Here is a 22,180-nt window from a genome sequence, read left to right as displayed (position 1 = left end):
GAAGGGCCCTGTTTCCACACTGTGCCTCTAAGCTAGAATATAACTGGTGAATGACAAAAGACTCGTGTTGGTACTGGGCAGGGGAAAGTGAGATTGACCTGAAATGCTGGGCGATTCATTTTCTCCCTCTCCCTTTCCCTCTCTCCTCAGATGCTGCCTGACCCACCGAGTGTTTCCCAGAGACCCAGTGCAGTGAAATCCTTTCTCGCTCCTTGTCCCACGATGGATTTGAGGGAGGGGGGCGGCCTTCATTGACCACCGCACCTCCTCCCGTAGCTTTCACCCCCCTCCCCCCGCTCTCCTCCGCACTCACTCCCCTCGGGACTCCGCATGCCCCTCCTCCTCCTGCCTCCCTTCCTCCCCGCGCTCTCTAGACCGTGCTCTCCATCACCCAGTCCGAGCTGCAACAGGCCCCTCTGGTGATCTCCAGTCCGTCCTCATCGTACTGCAGGAGGACCCCGTTGACCGAGAGGCTCCTCTTAGTCCAGATGTTGGTGACCCTCTGCGTGTAGCCGCTGCAGCCCTGGGCGGAGGCAGCGGCGGCGGCGGCAGCGGCAGCGGAGAAGTCGCCCATGTCGAAGGACTGGCTGCGCCGGGCCTTGCCCTCCATGGGAAGGGCGAGCAGCTTGTTGAGCCGCGACTCGCTGCGGCCCAGGAGGGGCTCCTTGTCCGAGTAGCGGGCCAGCGTGGAGGCGCCCGACTCGTAGCTGTCCTCCCTCCGCTGGCAGCGCAGGTCGAGCGAAGCGAAGGCCCCCATCAGGCGGTCCATGTTGTGCCGGGACCTAGAGGTGGGCCTCCACTTCTTGGACAGGGTGCTGGAGTCACTGTGGAGGCTGTAGCAGTCCTGGCTGGAGCCGGTGGAGGATGACAGGCTGCTCCTGAGGGAGGAGCAGTCGAACTGGGCCGGGCCGGGCCTGGCCGTGGCCGGCGGGTGCCGTAGCTGGGGTAGGACGCCGTTGTGGGCCGGCACGGCGGCGGCGGCGGCAGCGGCAGCGGCGGCGGTGGTTTGGGAGTAGACGTCAGCGGCGGAGGCGGCCATCTTGTGGCGGCCCTGGCAGAACTTGTACCTCAGCATCAGCACGGCGATGAAGACGATGAGGGAGGCCACGATGATGCCGCCCACCACCAGGATCATGGTGCCGCCCAGGAACTGGCCGTGGAAGGAGGCGCAGCGGCCGTAGTCCACCGCCGTGGCAAAGCGCACGCAACCCACCACGTTGGTGGCGGTCAGGGTGGCGGCTGTGTCGTCCCAGATGGCCAGCACGCACAGGTCGTAGCCCGCTCCCGACACCAGGTCCTTCACCACAAACCCCTTGCTGGAGGCCGGGATCATCCTGCAAGGAAAGCAAAGCGTTTACAAGATCACGGCAAACAAGGAGGTTACCGATAGACGAAAATGAGGGAATGCAGCCTACGTCCACCAGGTTAAATCCCAGGATAACAACTTTCTCACTCCCAAATAAAGGACAAGAGGTCAAAATATGGGACAAATTCCCAACAGCAATTCGTTGACCGACTGGGCCGTGTCTGGGTGAATGATGAGTTGTCCCGGGTGCTGGACTGCACACAAAGCCCAGCCGGCGGGCCAGCTGAGGAGTTTTGGCCCGGGCCGCGTGACATCACTCGCAAAGTCCGGCGCCCCGTCCAACGCATGGACCGATGATCGGCCATGAGAAGGAGGGGTGGTGGTGTCGGCGGTAAGCGAAGGTCCAAAGGTCGGACAGCTGGCCGGGCTGCCGACCGACGGGGCCACGGGCGAGGCGCTGCTGCTGCTGCTGCTGCTGCACTCCATGGGCTGCACTACGTCGGGACGGGTGAGGCGGGGCCGGACGCGGCGCTCCGACCCAACAGTCCCCTCGATCCGAGCAGTAGCGGTCAAATACGGGACAAGGGCGGTCCCGTATGGGACAAACCAATTTAGCCCAATATACGGGATGTCCCAGCTAATACAGGACAGTTGGCAACCCTAGGCGGGACTGACGTATGATGAAAGAATGGGTCGACTGGGTTCATATTCACTGGAATTTAGAAAGATGAGAGGGGATCTTAAAGAAACATATACATTTCTTAAGGGATTGGACAGGCTAGAGGCAGGAAAAATGTTCCCGATGTTAGGGGAGTCCAGAACCAGGGACCACAGTTTAAGAATAAGAGGTAGGCCATTTAGGACTGAAATGAGGGAAAACCTTTTCACCCAGAGAGTTGGAAATTCTCTGCCACAGAAGGCAATGGAGGCCAATTCACTGGATGTATTCAGAAGAGATTTAGATATACAGTAACTCTTAGGGCTAATGGAATCAAGGGATATGTGGAGGAAGCAGGAACAAGGTACTGATGAGCAGCCCTGACTGATAACGTTGAACGGTGGTGCTGACTCGAAGGGCCGAATCCTGTACCTATTTTCCATGCTTCAATGTTTCTAAAAACGCTGGAGTAACTCAGCGGGACGGGCGGCATCTGTGGATAGAGGGAATGGGGGACGTTTTGGCGTCGAGACCATTCTTCAGACTGTGTGTCAATGAGGTCATGGTGCAGCTCCAGAAGACTGTGGTTTGGAGCGAGTCAGGCCGAGGTGGGCAGGCCTTGCCGCAGAGTCCTGAAGGGGGCCCGGTGTGGTGTGGGGGGGGGGGCCGAGAACATCGAGGGGCCTGGTGTGGGGGTGGGGGCGCTGAGAGGGAATGGGGACGAGGGGGGCGGCGAGAACAAGGTGGGACCCAGCATGAGGGGGGGGGGGGGGGGGGGGGGGGGAAGGGGCACCGAGATCGACAAGGGACCCGTTGTGGCAAGGGCCACCAAGATTAAAGAGGAACCCGGAGGAAGGTGGGGTGGTGGGGGGGGGGAGGCGAGATGAGATGAATAGACAATAGACAATAGACAATAGGTGCGGAAGTAGGCCATTCGGCCCTTCGACCCAGCACCGCCATTCAATATGATCATGGCTGATCATCCCCAATCAGCACCCCATTCCTGCCTTCTCCCCATATCCCCTGACTCCGCTATTTACTTTGTAAATAGTACTTTGTGTAACTTTGTCAGCTCCCTTTGCGGAGACTCCTCTGTGTACTTAGTGAGCAGAAACAGAGAGTTTCACTACCACCTCACTACTGCTGGTACAAGTGACAATAATGTACCATCATCGTCGGGCCCGCGTTTGGTGCCGTTGCGATCTGCTCACCGAACATTGAACAGTACAGCAAAGGAACAGGCCCATCAGCCCACAACGCCTGTGCTAAACATGACGCCGGGTTAAACACGCAGCTCTATAATGCTTTGCTCCGGCTACATTTGGAGTATGGCGGGCACTTCTGGTCGCCCCATTACGGGAAGGATGCGTAGGTTTTGGAGAGGGTGCGGAGGAGGTTTACCAGATTGCTGCTTGGCATTGGAGGGTTTTAGCTACATGGAGAAGTTAATTAGTTCATAAGACATGGGAGCACAATCAGTCCACTCGGCCCATCGAGTCTACTCCGCCATTCAATCATGACTGATCTATCTCGTCCTCCGAACCCCATAACATTTTGACACCTTTATTAATCAAGAACATATCAATCTCCGCTTTAAAAATGCCCACTGACTTGGCCTCCACAGCTGCCTGTGGCCAAGAATTCCACAGATAGACTTCAGAAGTCAGAGGCGGCTCGCTCATCCCCTTTCTTTTAGGACTGAAGTCGTGCATCTAGACTCTCAACTAGTGGAAACATCTCTCTCACACATCCACTCTATGCAAAGGCCTTTCACTATTTGGTGAAGTTTGAATGAAGTTCCATCCTCCTCAGATCCCCTGAACCCCTCACGCCACCCTGATCCTTACTAACTGCATCACAGATGGTACAACTGCTTTCTCCGACTGGAGCATGTCGGAGGTGGGAAAGTTGACGCATCACCGATAGAAGTATATTGAGTCTGATGACAGCCATAGATGTGGTCAGCAAGCAGAACTGCTCTTTCTCCATGGGCGGAAATGTCCTAGCACTGGGAGAGGCCACAACTATATGGCTTGAGGGACGAAGTTTCATGGAGATATGCCGGGCAATATCTTTTACACAGAGGGTGGTGGGGTCCTGGAACTGGCTCCTGTGGAGGCAGAGACAATAGTGGTATTTAAGGGGCTTTTAGATAGGCACATGCAAGTTCAATGAATAGAGGGATATGGATCATGTACAGGCAGAGAAGATTAGTTTAACTTGATGTTATGTTTCGTACAAACAGTGTGTGTTTTGTTTTGTATCATAGAAACATAGAATCATAGAAAATAGGTGCAGGAGTACGCCATTCGAGCCTGCACCGCCATTCAATATGATCATGGCTGATCATCCAACTCAGTATCCTGTACCTGCCTTCTCTCCATACCCCCTGATCCCTTTAGTCACAAGGGCCACATCTAACTCCCTCTTAAATATAACCAATGAACTGTGGCCTCAACTACCTTCTGTGGCAGAGAATTCCACAGATTCACCACTCTCTGTGTGAAAAATGTTTTTCTCATCTCGGTCCTAAAAGATTTCCCCCTTACCCTTAAACTGTGACCCCTTGTTCTGGACTTCCCCAACATCGGGAATAACCTTCCTGCATCTAGCCTGTCCAACCCCTTAAGAATTTTGTAAGTTTCTATAAGATCCCCCCTCAATTTTCTAAATTCTAGCGAGTACAAACCGAGTCTATCCAGTCTTTCTTCATATGAAAGTCCTGCCATCCCAGGAATCAGTCTCTGTGTGAAAAATGTTTTTTCCTCATCTCGGTCCTAAAAGATTTCCCCCTTATCCTTAAACTGTGACCCCTTGTTCTGAATTATTATTTTTTTAATCAATATCAATAAATATCAAAAAATAATTTATTTAATTACAATCAGGATACAAAACAAATATGTGGTGACACACCCATCACCATAGTCCAAAATCACCACATTATCGGGACACTAAATGTTCAAACAACAATGTTGCAATCCTTACAAATATACTAAATAACTACTGTACAACTCTGTCCCTCTCTAACACCACCCGGGCACGGACGTAACCCCGGTAAAGGGGCAAGCATCTGCCTCGAGCAAAGCCCTCTTCCGCCTGGCGCCGTGACTCGCGGATGGCCAGCTTGGCCTGCACTAGGAGCAACCCAACCAGGACATCTTCAGCCCTGCCCACTCCCTAGATCCCATCACCGGTCCTCCAGTCGCTGACAGCAGAGCTGTTCCTCCCCCTACGGGCCCTGGGTGACGTGTCGGTCCACCTTGCCCTCCGAACCCTGGCTACAAGGGACGTCCACCACCCGTGTGTTGGCAGGTCCATTTCTGTGCTGTACTGTTCTATGTTCAATGTTGTACCAACCAACCTCTGTCACAAAGGCACAGAGCACTGAGTTTGGATGATAGCATTGAAGGACAGAACAGGCCTGAAGGGCCTGAATGGCCTACTCCTGCTCCACATCCATGCTAACCTTCTTGCGACACAGTGGTGCGGCAGGTAGAGTGGAGTATTGTGTTCAGTTTTCACTAACCTAAGTGAATGGAGGAACAGCCTTGAGGCGTCCCACAACCGTATACCTTCTCGTCTGTTGTTTGTTTCCATCAACTTTAGACTTTAGAGATATAATGTGGAAACAGGCACTTCGGCTCTGACCAGCGATCACCCCATACACTCAAACTCAACTAACGAGCTCTATCACGCACACTCGGGCCAATTTACAGAAGCCAATTAACCTACAAACCCACATGTCTTTGGGATGTGGGAGGAAACCGGAGAACCCGGAGAAAACCCACGCGGTCACGGGGAGAACGTACAAACGCCGTACAGACAGCATCCGTAGTCGGGATTGCACCCGGGTCTCTGGCGCTGTGACGCAGCGACTCTACCACTGCGCCACCCCCAAACTCTTGAAGCTGAATAATACTGCAGGTTGTATCTGCGTCTCACGAAGGCTATTCTCATCAAAACCATTTTTTCTCGTTCATTCACTTTGCCTGCCTTTCCACTTTGGAGATAGGTTTCAATTTACAATTGGCAGCCCTTTAACGAAACATGCAAGATAGTGTACGTAATTTAATGTTACGACTGCTAGTCAGAACAAAAACACTTTGGAATCCATCAGTTGCCCAGGGCCTTTCCATTCCATAGGAAAATGAATCAGGTCACACGAAATGTACCGTGCAGACGTGTGCATTACGGCTTAATTTGATTATGTTGCCATTTATTTACTCAGGAAAAAATTAAAAATTCAAATGACTAATGTCATGCAAAACATTGTTCATTATGAGCAGCGAGGATCAAACCCTTTGCTTAAATTGAAAATATTACTTTCTGTAGCAGGGCATTGCCTAGAATTAACAGTGTAAAGTCCATCAGGTTTTCTGTATCATAGAACATAGATCATAGTGACACAGAGTGGAAACAGGCCCTTCAGCCCAACTTGCCCACCTCAACCAACAATGTCCCAGCTACACTAGTCCCACTTGCCTGCGCTTGGTCCATATCCCTCCAAACCTGTCCTATCCATGTACCCGTCTAACTGGTTCTTAAACATTGGGATAGTCCCAGCCTCAACTACCTCCTCTGGCAGCTTGTTCCATACACCTACCACCCTTTGTGTGAAACATTTACCCCTCAGATTCCTATTAAATTGTTTCCCCTTCACCTTAAAGCCGTGTCCTCTGGTCCTCGATTCACCTACTCTGGGCAGGAGACTCTGTGCATCTACCCGATCTATTCCAGACAGAGTATTGAGTATAGAGTTGGGGGAGGTCATTGTATAAGACGTTTGTGAGGCCGCATTTCAAGTATTAGGTTCATTTCTGGGCACCGTGTTGTAGTAAAGATGAAGTCAAGCTGGAAAGGGTACAGAGAAGATTTACGAGGATGTTGCCAGGACTAGAGGGTGTGAGCTATAGGGAGAGGTTGAGCAGTCTGGGTCTCTATTCCTTGGAGCGCAGGAGGATGAGGGGAGATCCTATAGAGGTGTACAAGGTCATGAGAGGAACAGATCGGGTAGATGCACAGAGTCTCTTGCCCAGAGTAAGGGAATTGAGGACCAGAGGACATAGGTTTAAGGTGAAGGGGAAGAGATTTAATGGGAATCTGAGGGGTAACTTTTTCACACAAAGGGTGGTGGGTGTATGGAACAAGTTGCCAGAGGAGGTAGTTGAGGCTGGGACTAGCCCAACGTTTGAGAAACAGTTAGACAGGTAACTGGATAGGACAGGTTTGGAGGGATATGGACCAAACGCAGGCAGGTGGGACTAGTGTAGCTGGGACATTGTTGGCCGGTGTGGGTGAGTTGGGCAGAAGAGCCTGTTTCCACACTGTATCACTCTATGATGCTGACTCTATGCTAAGATGAATTAATCTCATTTGCCTGTACGTATTCCATACCCCTCCATTCCCTGGATATCCATGTTCCTATCTAAAAGCCTCTTCAACACCACTATCGTATCTGCCTCAACCATCACCCCAGGCAGCGCGTTCCAGGCACCCACCACCCTCTGCGTAAACATAGAAACATAGAAATTAGGTGCAGGAGTAGGCCATTAAACTTCGTCCTGCTCGCCATTCAATATGATCATGGCTGCCATCCAACTCAGTATCCCGTACCTGCCTTCTCTCCTACCCCCTGATCCCCTTCTCACAAGGGCCACATCTTAGTTTGTTTAGTCTAGTGGTACTCCCTTCGGCCCAAATATAGCCAATGAACTGGCCTCAACTGTACTCTGTGGCAGAGAGTTCCAGAGATTTCACCACTCTCTGTGTGAAAAAAAAAGTTCTTCTCATCTCGGTTTTAAAGGATTCCCCCCTTATCCTTAAGCTGTGACCCCTTGTCCTGGACTTCCCCAACATCGGGAACAATCTTCCTGCATCTAGCCTGTCCAACCCCTTAATGATTTTGTAAGTTTCTATAAGATCCCCTCTCAATCTCCTAAATTAACTCAGAGTATAAACCAAGTCATCAGTCTTGTCTACACAATGGGTTGTTCTGGGCGCCTCCTTTAAGGGTCGTCCCTCTCCCCACAAGCTCTGCCCTCTAGTCTTTTTATTCTGACTCTCTACCCACCTATACCTCTCACAATTTCATGTTTAGTTTAGTTTAGTTTAGTCTCGTGGTACAGAGCGGAAACAGACCCTTCGGCCCACCGAGTCCGCTCTGTCGCCTCCTGTACGCTAGATCTAAGATTCCAATATCTCACTACCGGGAACTTACGACAGCCAATAAAACGACAAACCCACAAACCCGGGGAAAACCCATGCGTTCACGGGGAGAACATGCAAACTCCGCACAGACAGCACTCAAGGTCTGGATGGAACCCGGGGTCTCTGGTGCTGTGAGGCAGCAAAATGCTGGAGTAACTCAGCGGGACAGGCAGCATCTCTGGAGAGAAGGAATGGGTGATGTTTCGGGTCAGAAGAAGGGTCTCGAATCGAAAAGTCACCCATACCTTCTCTCCAGAGATGCAGCCTGTCCCGCTGAGTTACTCCAGCATTTAGTGTCGACCTTCAAGTCACGTGCCTTCTTTTTTGACCACCCTATCATGTTGCGCTTCCACCTTCAGTGAGCTTTGAACTTGGACTCCAAGATTCCTTTGCACATCAATGCTATCAAGGGTCTTGCCATTAACTGTATACTCTCCCCATACCCTCCACCACCCAAAGTGCGACACCTCACACTCGAATTAAACTGTCTGCCACTTCTCCGCCCATTTCTGCAGCCATCTTTGTACCGCTGTATCTTCTAACAGCCTTCCTCACTGTCTGCAACTCCTCCAATGTTGGTGTCGTCAGCGTAATTACTCACCCAGCCCCGTGGCGCAGCGGTAGAGTTGCAGCCTTACAGCGTCAGGAACCCGGATTTGACCCTGACTACGAGTGCTGTTGGTAATTCTGGCCAAATTGGAGAGGCCAGGATACTAAAATTGAGTAAAGGCTTCTGGGCTGCTAGGCCATTTGGTCAATAAATACAGAACAGAACAGTGTGTCCATATACTATTGAATATATAAACACACATAAGTAAGCAGATAAAGTGCAATGGGCTATTAATGTTCAGAGTTTTGTTTGAGTTGAGTTTAATAGCCTGATGGCTGTGGGGAAGCAGCTATTCCTGAACCTGGATGTTGCAGATTTCAGGCTCCTGTACCTTCTACCTGAAGGCAGCGGGGAGATGAGTAAATGGCCAGGATGGTGTCGATCCTTGATGATGCTGGCAGCCTTTTTGAGATGCTGCCTGGAGTAACTACTGAATTTCTCAAGCTTTTTGTGTCCATCAAGGAACTGCAAATGCAGGAAACTTGAGCAAATCACAAAGTTATTTTGGAACGTATAGAAAAGCATAGTATATATGAGCATAGAAGTTGGGAGGCCATGTTTCTGTTGTATAAGACGTTGGTGAGGCCACATTTAGATTATTGTGTTCAGTTCTGGGCACCGTGTTATCGGAAAGACACTGTTAAGCTGGAAAGAGTACAGAGAAGATTTACAAGGATGTTGCCAGTACTAGAGGGTGTGAGCTATAGGGAGAGGTTGAGTAGGCTGGGACTCTATTCCATGGAGCGCAGGAGGATGATGGGTGATCTTATGGTGGTGTTCAAAATCATGAGAGGAATAGATCGGGTAGATGCACAGAGTCTCTTGCCCAGAGTAGGGGAATCGAGGACCAGAGGACATAGGTTCAAGGTGAAGGGAAAAAGATTTAATAGGAATCTGAGAGGTAACTTTTTCACACAAAGGGTGGTGAGTGTATGGAACTAGCTGCCAGAGGAGATGGTTGGGGCAGGGTCTATCCCAACGTTTAAGAATCTGTTAGACAGGTACTTTGATAGGACAGATTTGGAGGGATATGGACCAAACATGGGCAGGTGGGACTAGCGTAGATCGGACATGTTGGCCGGTGCGGGCAAGTTGGGCTGTAAGGGCCTGTTTCCACACTGTATCACTCTATGACTCTATGACTCAGTAGGTCAGGCAGCCTCTGTGAAGGGAATGGACAGACAACAGGTTTGGGGTTGGGATCCTTCATCAGACTCGTCAGAGTTTGGAAGTTATCTCATAGTTGTACAAAACATTGGTGAGGCTCCACTTGGAATCCTGCCTTCAGTTTTGGTCACCCTGATATAGAAACAACGACATTAGACTGGAAATGGTGTAGAGAAGATTAATGAGGTCTCGAAAGCCTAAGAGCTTGGACAGGCTAGGATTTTATTCACTGCAACAGTGGGAGATGAGCAGGGATCTTGCACCCAAGACCCTTTGGGGAAAAAAAACGTACCCCACACACCTCCTTTAAACTTTGCCCTTCTCACCATAAAGTTGTACCCTCTGGTTACATCCCTCTTTGTGTAGTTTAGCTTAGTTTAGAGATAGAGTGCAGGAACAGGCCCTTCGGCCCGCCGAGTCTGTACTGACCAGCGATCCCTGCATACGTACACACTATCCTACACACACAAAGGACAATTTTACATTTTATGCATTTATACCGAGCCTGTACGTCTTTGGAGTGTGGGAGGAAGCGAAAGATCTCAGAGAAAACCCACGTGGTTACGGGGAGAATGTACAAACTCCGTACAGACAGGATCGAACCCGGGTCTCCGGCGCTGCATTCGCCGTAAAGCAGCAACTCTACCGCTGCCCCACCGTGACATGATAAGCGAATGGCGTTTAGTGCAAGGTAAGGCCAACAAAGTCTGATCAAGGATAGACCGAGGGTCTTGGGTCTAAGGCAGCAACTCTACCGCTACAACTCCATGCCTTTGCGTTTCTACTGCTTATGCTTGTGGCACAAGTTTGTCTCATATGGGGTAAATAACTTAACGAGATAGAGGGTAGACATAAAAGCTGGAGAAACTCAGCGGGTGAGGCAGCATCTATGGAGCGAAGGAATAGGTGACGTTTCGGGTCGAGACCCTTCTTCAGACTAGACATGAGATGAGAGACTGCTTTTGGCACATTGGCCATCAGTCTAAGTATTGAGCAAAGAAGGGTGTGAGGTCACGTTACAGTTGTACAAGACATTGGTCAGGCAGCGTTTGCTGACTGGTTAGCACGCAACAACAAGCTTGTCACTGTAGCTCGGTACACGTGACAATAAACTAAACTGAAACTGAATCTAAACTGATACTGATTTGGAGAAATGTGTTCACTTTTGGTCACCCTGTTATTGGAAAGATGTTGTCAGGTTGTTGTCAATACTCAGACTGATGGCCAATGTGCAGAGAAAATGTACAAATATTTTGCCAGGCCGCGAGGGAGAGGTTGGGCCGGCTGCGACTTTATTACTTTGAATGCAGGAGGATGAAGGGTGATCTTATAGAGGTGTATAACATTATAAAATAAATAGTTTGGGTAAAGTCGCAGAGTCATTTGGCCAGAGTAGGGGAATCGAGAACCAGAGGACATAGGTTTAAGGTGAGGGGTGGAAGATTTAATGGGAACATGAGGGGTAACTTTGTTACACAATGGGTGGTGGGTGCAAGGAACGAGCTGCCAGTGGAGGTAGTTGAGGCAGGTACTAATGCCAAGTTTAAGAAACATGTAGGCAGGTACATGGATAGGACAGGTTAAGAGGGTTATGAGCCAAATGCAGGCAGGTGGGACCAGTGTTAATGGGGCATGTTGGCCAGTGTGGGCAATTTGGGCTGAAGGGTGTGTTTCCACGCTGTACGACATACTCCATGTTGGTTGTTGTGGGCAGGTTTTGACCAAAGGGCATGTTTCCACGCTGTATGACTATGACTCTATGTGAGTCGGTGTGGGCAAGTTGGGCTGAAGGGCGTGTTTCTACGTTGTATCACTCTAGGAATCCATGTTGGTTGATGTGGTTAGGTTTGGCCACAATAACCAACATAGAAACATAGTCTTACAGTATAGAAACTCCAAAGCCATACCGTTACTTAGGTAAATTGGCTTGGTAAATGCAAAAAAAAAAAAATTGTCCTGTGTGTGTGTGTGTGTAGGATAGTGTTAATGTGCAGTGATCAACTCCTCTTGTTATGAAGGCCAACATGCCATTAGCTTTCTTCACAGCCTACTGTACCTGCATGCTTACTTTCAATGGCTGATGTACAAGGACACCTAGATCTCGTTGTACTTCCCCTTTTCCTAACGACACCATTTAAATAATAATCTGCCTTCCTGTTTTTGCCACCAAAGTGGATAACCTCCCAATTATCCACATTAAAAATGCATCTGCCATACATCTGCCCACTCACCCAACCTGTCCAAGTCATCCTGCATCTTCATAGCATCCTCCTCACAGTTCACACTGCCACCCAGCTTCGTGTCATCTGCAAATTTGCTAATGTTACTTTTAATCCCTTCATCTAAATCATCAATGTATATTGTAAATAGCTGCGGTCCCAGCACCGAGCCTTGCGGTACCCCACTAGTCACTGCCTGCCATTCTGAAAGGGACCCGTTAATCCCTACTTTTTGTTTCCTGTCTGCCAACCACTTCTCTATCCATGTCAGCACTCTACCCCCAATACCATGTGCCTTAATTTTGCCCACTAATCTCCTATGTGGGACCTCATCAAATGCTTTCTGAAAGCCCAGGTACATTACATCCACTGGCTCTCCCTTGTCCATTTTCCTAGTCACATCTCTCAAAAAATTCCAGAAGATTAGTCAAGCACGATTTCTCCTTCATAAATCCATGCTGACTCGGACCGATCCTGTTACTGCTATCCAAATGTGCCGCTATTCCATCTTTTATAATTGACTCCAGCATTTTCCCCACCACCGATGTCAGGCTAACTGGTCTATAATTCCCTGTTTTCTCTCTCCCTCCTTTCTTAAAAAGTGGGATAACATTAGCTACCCTCCAATCCACAGGAACGGACCTGAATTTATAGAACATTGGAAAATGAACACAATGCTACCATGATTTCTGGAGCCACTTCCTTAAGTACCCTGAGATGCAGACCATCAGGCCCTGGGGATTTATCAGCCTTCAGTCCCATCAGTCTACCCAACACCATTTCCTGCCTAATGTGAATTTCCTTCAGTTCCTCCGTCACCCTAGGTCCTCTGGCCACTAGTACATCTGGGAGATTGTTTGTGTCCTCCTTAGTGAAGACAGATCCAAAGTACCTGTTCAACTCGTCTGCCATTTACTTGTTTCCCATAATAAATTCACCTGTTTCAGTCGTCAAGGAACCCACATTTGTCTTAACTAATTTTTTCCTCTTCACACAGTACCAAAAGAAGCTTTTACTATCCTCCTTTATATTCTTGGCTAACTTACCTTCGTACCTCATCTTTTCCCCCCGTATTGCCTTTTTAGTTATCTTCTGTTGCTCTTTAAAAGTTTCCCAATCCTCTTGCTTCCCGCTCATCTTTGCTATGTTATACTTCTTCTCCTTTATTTATATACTGTCCTTGACTTCCCTTGTCAGCCACGGTCTCCCCTTACTCCCCTTGGAATCTTTCTTCCCTTTCGAATGAACTGATCCTGCACCTTCTGTATTATTCCCAGAAATACCTGCCATTGTTGTCCACTGTCATCCCTGCTTAGTCTATTTCCAGTCAACTTTGGCCAGCTCCTCTCTCATGCCTCCATAGTCCCCTTTGCTCAACTGCAATACTGACACTTCCGATTTTCCCTTCTCCCTCTCAAATTGTAGATTAAAACATCATATTATGGTCACTACCTCCTAATGGCTCCTTTACCTTGAGTTCCCTTATCAAATCCGGTTCATCGCACAACACTAAATCCAGAATTGCCTTCTCCCTGGTTTGCTCCCAAGCTGCTCTAAGAATCCATGTCGGAGACACTCCACAAACTCCCTTTCTTGGGGTCCAGTACCAACCTGATTTTCCCAGTCTACCTGCATGTTGAAATCTCCCATAACAACCGTAGCATTACCTTTACAACATGCCAATTTTAACTCATGATTCAACTTGCACCCTATATCCAGGCTACAGCAAACACTCTACTGTTTGGGGGCCTGTAGATAACTCCCATTAGGGTATTTTTACTCTTACAATTCTTTTTTTTTTTTTTTTTTTTTTTTTTTTTATTTTTTATTAGAAGTACGGTAAATTACAATTCTACACAACACATATATCTTGATACATTTTTTATACCGCTTCATTTTTTTTTTTTTTTTAGAGCTTTAAGAAAAAAAGTAGAAGTTAGGAAAGTAAAGAAAGTGCAAGAGAATCGTGCAGTGCGAGAGTGTAAGGAAAAGAAAGCCCCTTAGGAAAGAAGTTAGAGAAGGAAGTAAAGTGAGAAAATAGACCCTAGAAAGAAAAGAAGGAGAAAGTAGAAACAATCGCTCTATTATAACATTAAACTCCGCAGAGAGGGGACTACCAACCAAGTCTGTTTTTGTTATTTTACCTCCCGTTACCAGGTCCTGATTCCGCTTATTTATATATTTTGTTTTTTTTTAGATTACTATTGCACCTCATACTTGTAATAGGTCCAGAAACATAGACCACGTCTTTTGAAATTGGTCTGCTTTACCTGCTAGGAGGAATCTCATCTCTTCCAGGTGTAATGTTTCAAACATATTTGATATCCACATTTTTATTGTTGGTGTCGGCGCATTTTTCCAGAATTTAAGTATAAGCTTTTTTCCCATTATTAGCCCGTAATTAAATAAATTCTTCTGAAACACGTTTAATTCAGGGTTATCTTCCGATATTCCGAAGATAATCCATTCTGGTTTTGGTACCAGTTTTATTTTGATCAATTTTGAAAAAATATCAAATATTTCATACCAGAATTTTTGGATTTTTGTACAAAAAAAAAAAGAGTGCGCTATGGTAGCTTCTTGACATAGGCATTTATCACAGATTGGTGAAACATTAGGGAAGATTTTATTTAATTTAGTTTTTGAATAATATAATCTATGTAATGTTTTAAATTGGATGAGCGTATGCCGTACGTTGACCGAACATTTATGCACCTGTAGTAAATGATTATCCCAGGTCCCTTTTGAGATTTTTATAGCTAATTCTTGTTCCCAATCTTTTCTAATTCCATCTGTTGTGGGTATTTCTATGTTTAAAATGATGTTATATAAGTACGATATTAAATTAGCTGATTCCGCCTTGGTCTTCATTGCTTCATCCAATAAGTCGGAAGACATATTATGATAGTCTTTTGTGTATTTTTCAAATAATCACAGATTTGAAGATATTTAAAATATTGGTTTTTTTTCAAATTATATTTCAGTTGTAGTTGTTGAAATGACAGTAAATTCCCTAATTCATACAGATCTTCGAGCGTTTTAATTCCCATTCTTTCCCATTGTATAAATGATTTGTCTATGATTGATGGTTTAAACGATGGATTATTGACTATTGGTATTAAAAGAGATAGGTTTCTTAATTTTAGAGTCTGTTTTATTTGTTTCCATGTTCTTATTGTGTTATGTATAATTGGATTTTTATTATAATTTTTATTATTCAAATTTGTTGGTGAGAGGATGATCGCTCCTATATTACTCGGGGAGCAGTCCCCCTTTTTCCATTACCATCCAGTCCGCCTGCTGTGCAGAATTGTCCAGCAGGTGAATCATATTTTTAATATTTACTGCCCAGTTATAATACATAAAATTAGGGAGCGCTAGACCCCCCAGCTCTTTTCGTTTATTAAGGTGTGCTATTTGTATTCTATGGGATTTATAATCCCATATAAAATTTGTAATGTCTGAGTCCAATTTTTTGAAAAACTTTTTTGGGAGGTATATAGGTATTGATTGAAATAGGTATAGAATTTGTGGTAAGAAAACCATTTTAATAGCATTTATTCTGCCTATTAAGGACATCGGAAGTGTTTTCCAGAATTTAATCAGATTATTCAATTTCTTGAGTAAAGGATTATAATTGGCTTTAAACATATCCTGGTAATTTCTAGTAATTTCAATTCCCAAATATTTGAATTTTTCTGTGGCTATTTTAAAGGGAAATTTCCAAAGCTGTGTTGATTCTTTTAGTTTTATCGACATAATTTCACTTTTGTTCCAATTTATTCTATATCCTGAAAAGGATCCAAAGTCCTCTATTAAGTTTAATATGTTTGGTATACTAATTTGTGGTTTTGTGATGTACAGTAGTACATCATCGGCATATAGGGATATTTTATTTTTTGAGTATTTTGTATTATAACCATAAATATCCGGATGAGTTCTTATTTTTTTCAGCAAGGGGTTCAATTATCAAAGCAAATAGCAGCGGTGATAATGAGCATCCTTGTCTATTGCCCCTTGATAGTTCAAATTTCGAGGATAAGATATTATTAGTTAATATTCTAGCCGTAGGTTTGTTATATAATAGTTTTATCCATGCGATAAAGTTTTCTCCCAATTGGAATTTTTGCAATACTTTAATCATATAATCCCATTCTACTTGATCAAACGCTTTTTCTGCATCCAGTGAGATAATAGATAACTCTTGGTCGTGAGGTTTATGTGAGTGCATTATGTTAAGCAAACGTCTCAATTATTAAATGAATGTCTCTTAGGTATAAATCCTGTTTTGATCTCCATTTATTAATCTACTAACGTACCTGCTGCTAATCTACTGGCTAATGTTTTCCCTATTATTTTTTGATCCGTATTTAACAAAGCAATAGCTCTATATGAACCTGGTTCTTCTATGTTTTTATCTTTTTTAAGTATTAATGTGATCGTTGATTCTGCTAATGTTTCGGGTAAGCTTTGCTCTTTAAAAGCGTGTGTATACATTTTTGTCTGTAATCGTGGGGGGTAACTATATCATAAAAGGCTTTATAGAATTCACTACTGAATCCATCTGGTCCTGGTGTTTTACCATTCTTTAGTGTTTTTATTGTGTCTTCTATCTCCTTAGAAGTAATTATTGCTCCCAGTTCCTCTTGTTCCCTCAATTCTAATTTTGGAAGGTTACAATCTTCCAGAAATTCTGAGATTTTATTATTATCTATTGACGTTTTAGATGTATATAAATTTTCGTAGAATTGAGCAAATCTTTTATTGATATCCTTGGGTAGTGTTAATAATTCCCCACTATCTGATTTAATCTTTAGTATTGCATTCTCTTTTTCCCGTTTTTTCAACTGGCGTGCTAAGAGTTTGTGGGGTTTGTCCCCGAATTCAAAGTGTTCTTGTTTTGTAACTTGGAATAATGTTATAACTTTCTCTGACAATAATTTATTCAGCTTGAATTTCAATAATAGGATTTTATTATGTTTATCCATAGTTGGATCTTTAGCATTATCTATATCTAATTGTTTTATTTGTTCTTCTAAATGTCTTTGTTCTTTCTTATTCTTTTTATTTTGGTAAGCTTGAAATGAAATAATGACTCCTCTAATAAATGCTTTAAAGGATTCCCATAATAGCGTGGGGGATATATCTGGTGTATCATTTATCTCAAAGAATAAGTCCATCTGTTTTTTTAGATATATACTCCCTTGTGGGTCTTTTAAAAGTTGCGAATTAAACCTCCAGAACGATTTATTCATGGACATTCCTTCTAATTTTAAAACAAAGGTTAAAGGAGAGTGATCTGAAATCGCATTAATGTGGTATTTAGGATTCATAGTGTGTGTAATTAATTTTGTATCCACAAGAAAATAATCTATCCGTGAATATGTTTTATGCACCGTTGAATAGAATGAGTAGTCCCTTCTACTATGATAACTCCCATTAGGGTATTTTTACTCTTACAATTCCTCAGTTCTATCCATACTGACTCCACATCTCCTGATTCTATGTCACCCCTCGCAAGGGATTCCTTACCCACAGAGCTACCCACCCCCTCTACCCACCTGTCTGTCTTTTCGATAGGACGTATACCCTTGAATATTCAAATCCCAGCCCTGGCCCTCTTGCAGCCATCTCTTTAATTCCCACACATCACACCTAGCAATCTCTAACCGAGCCTCAAACTCATCCACTTTATTCTTTAATCGGTATTCACCTCACCTTGAGTCTGAAGAAGGGTCTCGACCCGAAACGTTGCCTATTCCTTCGCTCCTTAGATGCTGCCTCACCCGCTGAGTTTCTCCAGCACTTTTGTCCATCTCCTCTCTCACTATTGGCACTGACCTTACTCTCTTCTCCCTTCTCGAACTTTCCTTCCCATTAATTCGATAGTCTTTTGTAACTTTTCCAGTACTCACTTCCCCTTTAACTCCATCTTTATACTCCCAATTTGTCAATCCCTCCCTCTTGCTATTTGGTTTAAACCCACACATGTAACACTTGCAAACCTGCCTGCCAGAACGTTGGTCCCCCTCCAGTTAAGGTGTAACCCGTCCCTTTTGTACAGGTCACCCCTACCCCAGAAGGGTTAACATAGAAACATAGAAACATAGAAATTAGGTGCATTCAGCCCTTCGAGCCTGCACCGCCATTCAATATGATCATGGCTGATCATCCAACTCAGTATCCTGTACCTGCCTTCTCTCCACACCCCCTGATCCCTTTAACCACAAGGGCCACATCTAACTCCCTCTTAAATATAGACAATGAACTGGCCTCAACTACCCTCTGTGGCAGAGAATTCCACAGATTCACCACTCTCTGTGTGAAAAATGTTATTCTCATCTTGGTCCTAAAAGATTTCCCTCTTATCCTTAAACTGTGACCCCTTGTTTTGGACTTCCCCAACATCGGGAACAATCTTCCTGCATCTAGCCTGTCCAATCCCTTAAGAATTTTGTAAGTTTCTATAAGATCCTCCCCTCAGTCTTCTAAATTCTAGCGAATCCCAGTGGTGTGTAGACCAAGACTTCACCCCCTCTCCCCTGCCTACCTGTAGACCAAGACCTCATCCGAGGAGCTGTTGTACTGGAGCTGGTACATCTTGACCTTGGGCGCCGAGCGCCCCACCGTCCACCGGACCAGGGCGGTGTTGGCCGTCACCTGCGACACGGTGACCTTCTTCTCCAGCCTGCCCTTGGCCTCGCCCCCAGCTCCACGGTGGGACTTGCTGGAGCCGGTGATGTCGGAGAGCCGGGAGCCGGGCTGCAGGGAGCGTCCGGTACCGTTGGTCAGGTGCGGGAGCTGGACCACGGAGAGCTCGACCGGGGCGGTAGACTCGCCGGCGGCGTTGGCTGCGATGCAGGTGAAGGTGCCGTTGTCTTGCGAGATGGTGATGAGGATGTCCAGGGTGCCGTTGTCGTGCAGCACCGTCCTGGAGGAGTTGCCCAAGAGACGGTCGTCGGGGGCAACCCAGTGGATGACGGGCTGGGGATCCCCGATGGCCTTGCATCTCAGGGAGGCCATCTGGCCCTGCAGGACCAGGAGCTTGAGGCTGTGTTGGGTGATGATGGGCTGCTCGCAGACAAACTCCTCCTCGGACACCGACCAGAAGTACCTTCCCTTCAGGTTGGGAGGAGAGGCGCACGTCTCCATCTCGTCCTCCCGGCTCAGCCTGCGGAACCAGAGGAGCTCGCAGTTGCAGTGGAGCGGGTTGCCCCCGAGGGTCAGGCTGAGCGGCGGCGAGAACGGCGCGGCGGTGGTGGAGGACATGGCCGGGAAGTCGGAGCGGGCGAAGACGGGGTCGGGGGGCAACTTGCGCAGCCGGTTGGAGACCAGGTCCAACCTGGCCATCTTGTGTAGCTCGGCAAAGGTGCCCTCGGGGATGAAGTCGATGAGGTTGTGGTCCAGGCTGAGGGTGTGCAGGTTGAGCATCTTGCTCAGCGCCTCCCAGGGGAGGCCGGCCAGGTTGTTGAACGAGAGGTCCAGGTCCTCCAGGGTGACCAGGAAGTCGTCCAGGGCCCCGTCCTCCACCTTGCGGAGCTGGTTGTTGTTCAGGATCAGGTGCTGGAGGTTGAGCAGCCCGCGGAACGCGTTGGCCCCGATCTCCGTCAACCTGTTGGCGTCCAGGTGCAGGGAGCGCAGGCTCTCGAGGTCGCCGAAGGAGTAGGCTTGGATGTGGTCGATGGTGTTGCGGGACAGGGTCAGGTCCACAAGGCCGCTCATGTTGGCAAAGTCGTGCCGGCCGATGGCCACGATGAAGTTGCCCCCCAGCCGCAGCTCCACCGTGCGCCGGTCGATGTCCGGGGGCACGAACAGGAGGCCCTTGGAGGGGCACAGGGTCCCCAGGGACTCGGACAGGTTTTGGCACATGCAGTACTTGGGGCAAGCGCACACTGCCGTTGCCATTCCAAACAGCAGTAGGCCAGCGAGCAGTCTTTCCATTGTAAATCATGCAGAGGTACCTGGAAGACAAGAGCAGTCGGCATCAACATTCTCCACCACCTCCACAGTCACCTATCATAGGAATCTGAGGGCTAAAGGGCCTGTCCCACTTACGCGATCTCCACAGGCGACTGCCTGAGGGGGGATCTTATAGAAACTTACACAATTCTTAAGGGGTTGGACAGGCTAGATGCCGGAAGATTGTTTCCGATGTTGGGGAAGGCCAGAACAAGGGGTCACAGTTTAAGGATAATGGGGAAATCTTTTAGGACCGAGATGAGAAAAACATTTTTCACACAGAGAGTGGTGAATCTGTGGAATTCTCTGCCACAGAAGGTAGTTGAGCCACACAGTTCATTGGCTATATTTAAGAGGGAGTTAGATGTGGCCCTTGTGGCTAAAGCGATCAGGGGGTATGGAGAGAAGGCAGGTACAGGCTACTGAGTTGGATGATCAGCCATGATCATATTGAATGGCAGTGCAGGCTCGAAGTGCCGAATGGCCTACTCCTGCACCTATTTTCTATGTTTCTATGATAGGTCGCCGAAATCTTCAACATGTTGAAAATTCAGCAGCGACCAGAAAGACGCTACAACTCTTTGGAGACCTCTCACAACCATAGTAGACCTTTCACAACCAAACAAGCGACTCCTGGCAACATGTCGCAGGTGACCTCTCATGACAATAGGTGACCTCTCAGGACTATACAAACTCTATGGTCGTGGGAGGTCTCCATAGAGTCAAAGAGTCTTTCTGGTCGCCGCTGAATTTTCAACGTTGACAATTTTGGCTACCTATCACGGGTGCCAGCGGTCGCCTGTAGAGGTCGCGTCAGTGGGACAGGCCCTTAAAACGTTCTCCACATAAAAGGGTGGTGGGTGTATGGAACGATCTGCCGGAGATTGTGTCGGAAGGGTGCTGCTTTAAACCAAAGATAGACACAAAAAGCTGGAGTAACTCAGCGGGACAGGCAGCATCTCTGGAGAGAAGGAATAGGTGACACTCATTCCTTCTCTCCAGAGAAACTGCCTGTCTCCATGAGTTACTCCAGCTTTTTGTGTTTACCTGCCAGAGGTAGCTGAGGCAGGGACTATCCCAGCATTTAAGAAACAGTTTAGACAGGTACATGGATAGGACAGGTTTGGAGGGACCTGGGCCAAACGCAGGAATGTGGGACTAGAGCAGCTGGGGCATGTTGGCCGTTTTTTGGCAGGTTGAGTCGAAGGGCATGTTTCCACACTGTATCACTCTTTGACTCTAAAGGGCCTGTCCCACTTACATGACCTCTACAGGCGACTGCCGGCACATGTCATAGGTCGCCGAAATGTTCAACGTTGAAAATTCAGCGGCGACGAGAAAGACGCTACGACTCTTTGGAGACATCTCACGAGCATACAGGCTGTATAGTCGTGAAGGGTCTCCTATGTTCGTGAGAGGTCACCCGCAACATGTCGCCAGGGGTCGCCTGTATGGTCGTGAGCGGTCTCCTATGGTCATCAGAGGTCTCCAAAGAGTCGTAGCGTCTTTCTGGTCACCGCTGAATTTTCAACATGTTGACAATTTCGGCGACTTGTGACGGGTGCCGGCAGTCGCCTGTAAAGGTCACGTAAGTGGGACAGGCCCTTAAGACTCCATGTCTTTACTTTAGATTTTAGAGATACAGCGGGGAAACATAGAGACATAGAAACATAGAAATTAGGTGCAGGAGTAGGCCATTCGGCCCTTCGAGCCTGCACCGCCATTCAATATGATCATGGCTGATCATCCAACTCAGTATCCCGTACCTGCCTTCTCTCCATACCCCCTGATCCCCTTAGCCACAAGGGCCACATCTAACTCCCTCTTAAATATAGCCAATGAACTGGCCTCAACTACCCTCTGTGGCAGAGAGTTCCAGAGATTCACCACTCTCTGTGTGAAAAAAGTTCTCCTCTCTCATCTCGGTTTTAAAGGATTCCCCCTTATCCTTAAGCTGTGACCCCTTGTCCTGGACTTCCCCAACATCGGGAACAATCTTCCTGCATCTAGCCTGTCCCAACCCCTTAAGAATTTTGTAAGTTTCTATAAGATCC

General features: G+C 47.1%; 1 protein-coding gene across 1 annotated transcript in view; it reads right to left on the bottom strand.

The window, feature by feature from the left end:
- Window positions 1-307: 307 nt before the first annotated feature.
- Window positions 308-22,180, bottom strand: part of LOC129697648 (leucine-rich repeat and fibronectin type-III domain-containing protein 2) — a 146,948-nt gene continuing 125,075 nt past the window's right edge. Inside the window, exons 2-3 of the mRNA XM_055636359.1 lie at window positions 18,718-20,128; window positions 308-1,334 (exon numbers count right to left, since the gene is read on the bottom strand). Of these exons, the coding sequence (XP_055492334.1) occupies window positions 371-1,334; window positions 18,718-20,108 (2,355 nt within the window). The 5' untranslated portion in view covers window positions 20,109-20,128 and the 3' untranslated portion in view covers window positions 308-370. The remainder of the gene's footprint in view (window positions 1,335-18,717; window positions 20,129-22,180) is intronic.

Source organism: Leucoraja erinacea, chromosome 5 (assembly GCF_028641065.1).
Source record: "Leucoraja erinacea ecotype New England chromosome 5, Leri_hhj_1, whole genome shotgun sequence".
In the NCBI taxonomy this organism is placed as follows: domain Eukaryota; kingdom Metazoa; phylum Chordata; class Chondrichthyes; order Rajiformes; family Rajidae; genus Leucoraja; species Leucoraja erinaceus.
The sequence above is the reverse complement of the archived record's forward strand: the minus strand, read 5'-3'. Positions and strand labels throughout refer to the sequence as shown.